Source organism: Coenobita brevimanus, chromosome 56, assembly GCF_032717465.1.
Source record: "Coenobita brevimanus isolate Jiangsu-jjx chromosome 56, ASM3271746v2, whole genome shotgun sequence".
NCBI lineage: Eukaryota > Metazoa > Arthropoda > Malacostraca > Decapoda > Coenobitidae > Coenobita > Coenobita brevimanus.
Window position 1 is genome coordinate 36,076,302 of NC_137009.1, and position 8,266 is coordinate 36,084,567.

General features: G+C 40.0%; 1 protein-coding gene across 1 annotated transcript in view; it reads left to right on the forward strand.

The window, feature by feature from the left end:
- The window catches only part of LOC145401700 (uncharacterized), a 90,303-nt gene extending 84,290 nt beyond the window's left edge, over window positions 1-6,013 (forward strand). Inside the window, exon 16 of the mRNA XM_080273882.1 lies at window positions 3,831-6,013. Within this exon, the coding sequence (XP_080130008.1) occupies window positions 3,831-6,013 (2,183 nt within the window). The remainder of the gene's footprint in view (window positions 1-3,830) is intronic.
- Window positions 6,014-8,266: the final 2,253 nt, after the last annotated feature.

The window sequence follows — 8,266 nt, forward strand, 5'->3', positions numbered from 1 at the left end:
GCTTTTCATCTAATTAATTCTCCTCCTCTTACTGGCTTCCTTCAACTTCTGTCTCTTTGTTGCACTGTTGCACCTTTATCTCCATTCTGTCACTACTTCAGTGGTCACTGCTCCTCTGAGCTGTCTGGTTGTATCCCTCCACCACTACGGCAGGTGCATAACACCCATCTCACAACAACCTTTCATTCATTTTCTATCCAACTCTATAACACAAGAGTTAACCATGTCTCCCAGTCCATCACGTATGCAACAAGTCAGTTCTGGAACTGTCTTCCTCTGTCTGTATTTCCTTCTGCCTCTGACCTCCAGTCCTTCAGACAGTGTGTCCAGGTATCTCAAAATGAACAAATCATGAATTTGGCTTTCTGTTAACTTGTTTTTGTTTTTTCTTGGAGGGAACACTCTTATGGGCTTCTGGCCTTTGGTTCCCTCTTGCTTGCTTTAAAAAAAAAAAAAAAATCATTGCAAATGAAACGGACTACTCCATGCCATTGCATTTTGATGCACAGTGGCCAGTTTCTTATGCAGAGTCTGTATGTACAAAAAGCAGGATAAGTACAAGTGCCAACTCATTAACACATCCTGCATCACCAGCCATTGGCTATAATAACCAAGGTGGGTACAAGCACCAGCACAGTAACCTTTAACCATTGTATTGTTGGCAGTAGAGACCTTGCCCTCATTCTTAGTGAATTTGTTTACACATTGCTCATTGGTATACTCTTGATTGTTATGTGTCTTACTGATATCACCATTGTCTGCATCTGAAACATATAATACTTCTAGGCTATTGTCCCTTTCATGGATGGTCAGCTTTTGCCATCTGTTCTTGCTAATGTCACAAAACTTAATCCAGCTGATAGTCACAGGAACCTGAGTATCAGTGCTGTACCATTAACCCTTTCATGGTCTGAACAACTCTAGTATTTCATTCCTCTTAGTGCCAGGCATGGTCATTGATATAAAGAAAGCCATCTCATGAATTTTTTTTTTTTTTTTTTTTTTTTTTTTTTTTTGCAGCTGCCAGAAAAGGATTATGCATCGTATGCATTGTAGGAATCATGCTGGCGATGCCCCCCAAGTTAAATAAGACGAATCACATGACAGGAGCCACTATGGAGTACAGTACTGTAAAATGGTGATAACTCTGAACCAGCATAACATCTCATATAGCCTACCTAGTCTGTGATTATTAATAATTAGTTTGGGCCATTTGGCAGGTTGGATCAAATTCAGGTAATACTTCAGAAATGATCATCCAGTTTCCCCGCATTAGACACACTACCTGTCGCACACTTTTTCCTATCATCATTACATCCACACACAATCAAGGATTCCAACTTGAGCCAGGGAGAGCTTTTACCTGTCTTTTTTTGTTTTTGAAGAGAATGGATAATGAGCGATTGGTGAAAAAGATAACTAGTTCTGATGTGAGAGGTGTAAGGCTGAGAGGAAGACCATGAATAGGATGGATGGACAGTGTGAAGAGAGCGTTGGATGCGAGAGGGATGTCTGTTGAGCAAGGAAGAGTGGCTGTGCGTGACAGAAATAAATGGAGAGAAATTGTGAATGAATAAGTGATGACGCAGCCCTGAGGGGATATTCTCCCGCATTCTGTCTGATCAGCTAGTCAGGTGCGGGTAAGGCGATGGGTCTATTATGATGTGGCAGGGGTAAAGCAGCTCTGCTGTCGGGCCCTGATGCGAATGTCACTGATTGCACTGCACAGTTGACTCTTGTGCGGTGTGGTTTGGTGAGGATCTGTCCCTTCTCCCCTTTGGGGCTAAGATGCGAATGAATGTGTTTGAATGGATGAGTAAATGGGGAGTGTGTCGTCCTGTCTTGACTACCTCTCTTTCCTTGGGGGAAGCAGCCTAGGTATATAGATAGATAGATTTTGTTTTTGGAAAATCACACAAAGAAAGGAAGGTTTCTGACCTCCCACTCCCATCCCTTTTAGTCATCTCTTTGACAAAGAGGAATGTATGGTCATGTGGTTTTTCAGTACTCAGGAAATAGATTGTAGTTACATTGAAGAGATACACTATATATAATAACGAGTTTTTACTGCAGATGCGGTTGAATCGCCCACTTGGCTAGCCGTCACACTTTTGGCCACATGCCACTCCCACTGTAATACAGTACAGTGGAATCTCCTAAAATCGCGGCTGTGATTTGAGAATTCTGCAAGTTAAAAATAACTAATTTTATGGGGAAAATTACTTATGGGTCTGTCATCTCAGAAAAGTTGCCCCCCTTACCCCCTGACCTACATCAAACTGGTCACCAGTCAACACAAACAACCTGGAAAAGAAGTTAGTAAAACACATTTAATGGGAATGAACAGTATTGTAAGATTCTTACCTGACTCTGACTGACGACATTGCTTAAATGGATGGAGGAGGGGATGGGGGTCTCCAAGGCTTGAGGCGGACTACAGCCTCTCAGCACAAGGCGAATGTGCTGCTGCCTCCTCAGCAGCCTCCCTCAGGAACCTCTCAAAGTCCGGTCTGGAAACAACAGATCGGTGTCGTCATCACCCTCAGCTGTCTCCGTGTCATCATAAGGGTCGTCAGTTCATTGAGATTAGTTCTTTACCAAACAGGCACTGCCTTTCTATGTTTTCTGTTGAAATGAGTCATTCACAGGTTACTTGTTCTTGTTCCTGGGTTACCACAGCTACTGGGCAGTTTTATAAACTTATCTCTGAAAGCTATAAATGATGATTTAGAATGTGTGACACACTGACGCATCCAGTCGGAGCAGTGATTGGTAACAACGCGGCCAGCTGAAGAGATCGTTGGTAAATTGTCATGGTCAACCTGCCTGTTTCCTTAAATATCCCCAAATAGGTATCTTTTGGTTTTTTCCCCCGACTCACTTCTTGCAGTCACAATTCAATAGTTAATTATCTGTGTTGCATATGTAGCAAAATTACTTAACTTGAGATCATGAGTTTGTTATAATATGGGTGGAATCGCCGCATCCATTTGGTAAAGAATTACCTCATTGATTCCGTAATGGTGGGCAACTTTGGCTTTCTTCTCACCGCCATCAGTCCTCCTTATTCCATCTAACTTTTGAGTGTAAGTTAGCGTTGTCTTCTTCCTCTTTCTCGAAGAAGTTGTAGGCTTAGGAGGGTTACAATCAGCCATGGTAATTCTGGGCAGGCAGAGGAAGCACGGGAGGGAAGAAAAAATCCTCTCACCATTCTAGAGCCACACAATAACAATGGGGAGGAGATAATGCACTGAACCGGGTGTTGGGGCATCAAGTGCACACATCCCTCATGCTTGGTGTGGGAGGGAAGCACTGGAATTGGCTTATGCTGTAGTACATTCTGTGCATGAATATGATTGGTTTAGAATTGGCTTATGCTGTAGTACATTCTGTGCATGAATATGATTGGTTTAGTAATTGACATGCATGGCACGATTGGTTTATGTCCAGCTAGACACACAGGCTTGAGGTAATGGTGGCGCATATTACACAAGGCATCAGAAAAGCGTCACTTTTGGGCTACATTCGTGAATTTCATGTAATTTCCGCAAGCTACTGATATTGCAGACTGTTGCATGATGTTGCTATGTATTATGAATCCACAATTTAGCATCGCGCAGTATAGGAGATTCCACTGTACCTCCAGGGACAGTGGTATAATGTCCACAAATGTAGGTGTGTAGCTAAACTTATTGATTACCATACTTTGTTTTCTTGCCTGATTTTATGATCATTTCACTCCAAATCGTTTCATATACAATAGTAGCTGCCTTTTACATTCAAGGGATGAATGATAACTTATTAAAGATTGATGGTTCTTTTGTTTACAGTGAAGGTTGTCATGCAGAAACTTGGGCTTTTTGATGTCCTGACAGATGAGATGAAAAGACTTAATGAAGAAGAAAAGTTACAAGCCTCACAACATACCAGACTGATCCATGCAAATGTAGGAAGGGAAAACACGTGTACAACAAACACTGAAGACAAGGTACAGCAATTTCAACAGAGGAAGGAATTCAGGCCATTAGTAAGAGAAGATGCTGTAACTGTGAGTATTGAAGAGCTGGAGGAAGGTGACCAAAGAAGAGTGGGAACACAAAGAACTCTTTATGAAATGTCAGGGAAGAATGAGAGAACCTCTGTTAACTGCAGTGACACTCAGAAGCAGTCACATAGTATGGAATCCGATAACTTAGGCTCTGCAAAGATAAGGAGTAGGAAGGGCTCCAAGCGAAAAGGAGAATCCAATGTGGCCAACAGTGATGTTAGTCAGTCACGTAATAAGAGGGTAAAAGCCAAGAAAACTAAGGTGAGAGAATTTGATGACTGTGTTGAATCACCCTCAGGAAATGCACAGGAGCTTGTTGATAAGGCTGGGGATGCATTATTGGAAGAACTGGAGGATTTTGAAAGTTTATCTTCAAGAAGTATTGTATTTTCTCAGAAGAATAAAGGTAGTTTCTCATCAGGAATTGTATTTAAAAAGAAAGGCCCTGATATGGAGGGAGTGGGACATAGTCATAAACTGAAAAAACATACTGATGTAAAGCAAAAATCATGTAAAAAGGACTGTAAAGACAAGGATGATGAAAAAATTGAAGCAGAATCTCAATGCAAACCTTCCAGTAAGGAGAAGTCAAGAAGTAAGAAGACAGTAAGAGACTCACCTGAAGTAACAGAAATGCCATGTGACAGCAGACTGCAGAGTAAAGATCTAGGTTGGTTAAAAAAATTCTCGTATGTAAAGTCGGATTTCAGGACAAAGTATAAAGGAAGAGAAGGACAGTATATAGCTGAAAGTAAAGAAAATGAAAAGGCAGTTCCAGGTCATAATAGTGAGATAGAAAGCTCACTGCAGGATGAAGGTGATGAAATATTGTCTGGAGAAAATGAGAAAGGATGTGATGGAAAAGATGATAGTAATGAGAGGGAAAGAGAACATAGTGCTTCACCAGATGGTCCTAATAATTCCTTCATATCAAAACTAAAACAGTTTACATGCACATCAAACAGTAAGGAAGATTCTCCAGATGATGAACAAACTCCAGGTATGAATCAGGTTATTTTAACTTCAACTATCCACAACCTTGGAAGCACACACAAGTCAGTTGACAGGAGAAATTACACACAAGCTCAAAGCAGTGATGTAAATGAACAGGCCAGTGGCACAAATGAAGAGATAGATGATGATGATGCAGATTTTTTTGATATTCAAGACACTGCAGGAAATCCAGAAATGAGGGAGCCTTCTGCTGATCCATCATGTAAACAAAGCTCTGAACATGAAGGTACTGACAGTCCCTTGTCAGGTAACCCTGAAGAAAAGCATGGGGTAAACTGTGAAGTAAGATCTGACACCAATTTACAGAATCAGACCTTCCAAGGACATAAGGAGAATGGGAAAATAGATTCCCAAAGTAAAAGTTTGGATTCGGGTGTGAAGAAACAGAAAAGATCCTGCTTTGCCCTCACTAACACAAGAAGTATCACTGACTCCTCTGAAAACTCTGCAAGCAATAAAGTCTACCAACTTCTGAAGGAAAAGAGTGATGGGTCTGTTAAAAACAGGGAAAATGACCATTCAGCAGGTGATGGGTGTGTAAGTTCTGATAGTAGAGAATCTGAGAGAAATAATAGAGATAAGGAAAGCAAAGAATCAGGGAGGGGTGTGTTTGAAAACAGTGAGGAACATCACTTGGAGAAGGACTCTCTTAATGGTGTAAAAGCAAACAACAAATCTATCCATTCAGGTCAGTCCAGTGAAAAATTACTAATAGCTAGCAATAAAAATGGTAGCCTGAATCTTGGAAACTCAAAGCAGTCACAGTCGGTTAATGAAAATTCAAAAAACAAGAAAAGAATCCTTGGAAACCTCGTATTGCCATTTAGAAAACCAACATTCTCTCACAGTTCAGCACTAACAAGTTCTAAAACTCTCAATTTGTCTAAGTTCCGGGCCAACTTGGAATCTGGTTTAACTGATGATTTAGATGACATTGACTTTGATTTGTGAATACCAGTGCAGTTTATCTTCATTTTAAGATAGTTTATGCAGTATATTATTGTATTATGTTATTGGTGAATTAATGCTTATTCATTACTTATAATTATTTACGACTGTATGTAGCTAAAGGTGTTTGAAGCAAGAAATTTGTGTTTGCTTGTAACTCCATAGTCATGAATCAGTAGAACATCTTACTTAAGGCTGTTTCACTTAAAAGTAGCATTTTATGGGCACATAACAAAAACTTTGATCCTCTCATAGTCACGTCATCTCCAGTGCATAATGTCAGCAAATGGCCAACAGTTACATTAAGCTGAGAATGAGTTGTAGCATACTGAGAGTGCTGTGTTGTCACCATTAATCCTTCTATGCTTAGGTCAAATCTGTTCTTTTCCAGCTAATGACAAATGATTTTATTAATCTAACACGGAATTGTCAGAGCCTGAAATTGTTAAGTAAGGACTGGCTGTACAGTACTTAAGACCACTCCTTGTTATGTAAAGTACCAGTACCTATGGAGTTATACTGGGTACTCTAATGCTCTTGTTATTATCTTTTAGTATAAGTGATATGTAAAATTCTTTCAGCCCAAATGAATAATCTTGATTTCCCCCCCCCCCCCAACATAGAGGTTTTAAATACAGGATTAGGTACAGCCTTCATTAGCTGCTTGTGTATGAGAGGCCTTTCCTTGGCCAAATTTAAATTGTCCAGTAACAGCAAACATGAAAGATAGAAATGCCCAATGTGATGTGATATTCTGCTTGACTGTAAGAACATACATGATTCTTGCTACGATATGGCAGTTTAATTTAGTTCACTTGGCATCTTGGCAGCCTCTGCCAAACAGAAATGTCAGCTGGTGATAGGAAGAACAACATAAATGGCATTATTTTATTAAAGATTTTGATAGAGAGTGTAACCCTTACACTGTGGGAAATGTCCACAGTGTAGTAACAAAAGTACGATTATGCCCAAGCATCCAGAAATTATTGCTGTGCAGATTAAAGAATGAAGTTTTTTTCATTTTATATCTGAACTAACATTTCTTTTTATTTTATTGCATCATATTGTTTGATAATGATTGGCTGTGAGTATGTTTTATCATACGAATGAAGTATATTTATTTTAGAGATTAATTTACAAAGAATGCCTAAGTTATGCATAGAGAGAATATACACCTCACCCCACTCATGGGTGGAAAAAAGAGGCAGGATGATGATGATGATGATATGCATTATATACCTGAGTAACTATTCATTTTAATATATATAATATTGTATGGTTTCTTTGGTAATGTTCACACTGGGGTATGTTGGGTAATTAAAGAATAAAATATATACATTTTATACCTGAGATAACTTCTGGTTTTATTTTTTCACACTATCCTTGGTAATGAATGGATTTTGGTCCGGTACTCCTCGCATAAAGTCCAAGATGTGTGCATACAAAATGCTATTTTTAATGAGACACCTCAGGTTCATGGTGGAAGGGTTAAATGCACACAAAATCACTAATTTTGCTCATAGAAATAACTTTATAATTAATAAATAAAAAGTTGTTAGCTCTTCAGCTATTTGAAGAATGTTGTTGATCAACCCCAATCTGTATGGCTGAGCAGACCCATCATCCACAGGCAAGCAACTGTCCTTGCAGGGTTGTCCTGAGCGGTGAACTGATGTTCCCTTGTCGCTGACAGCACTTCACCACATTGAGATGTGGGGAAAACTTTGGGGCTTTGGTTCCTGGATTTACGCCATATTTTCCTCTCTCCACCCAGTTAGTGGGTCACCATAGCAGGCTCCACATCACCCTGTTATTTGGTTATATGGTTACCACCCAGCATTGTAAATGGTTTCTATAGTTACAGGAAACCATCAGGCTTGTCACTCAGTGTACAGCCACCTGAAGTGGAAAGAAGAGTAATATATAGAGACAGGATGGAAAGTAAGAAGTAGGAGAGTGGAGGGCAGACACAGCAAAGATGAGGGATATGTAGGCAGGACTACAGCAAGTGAGTGGATGATGGTTGCTGCCACCTACCATAGCAACTTAGCAGTGAAACAGCTGAGTATAAAAGAAAATTAATGGGGCTGACTTGTTATTGTTGTTGTTGTTATGGCCCCAGGTTTATTTGGTTATCAACCCACTGAACTGTAGAAACTAACCACTTCAGTCAGGTGCCACTACAGGTGTTTTCCTTTCCTTTTTAAAGGTTCCAACATGCTAGTGTGCAGCAGCTTTGGTCAGCTAATGGCAGCT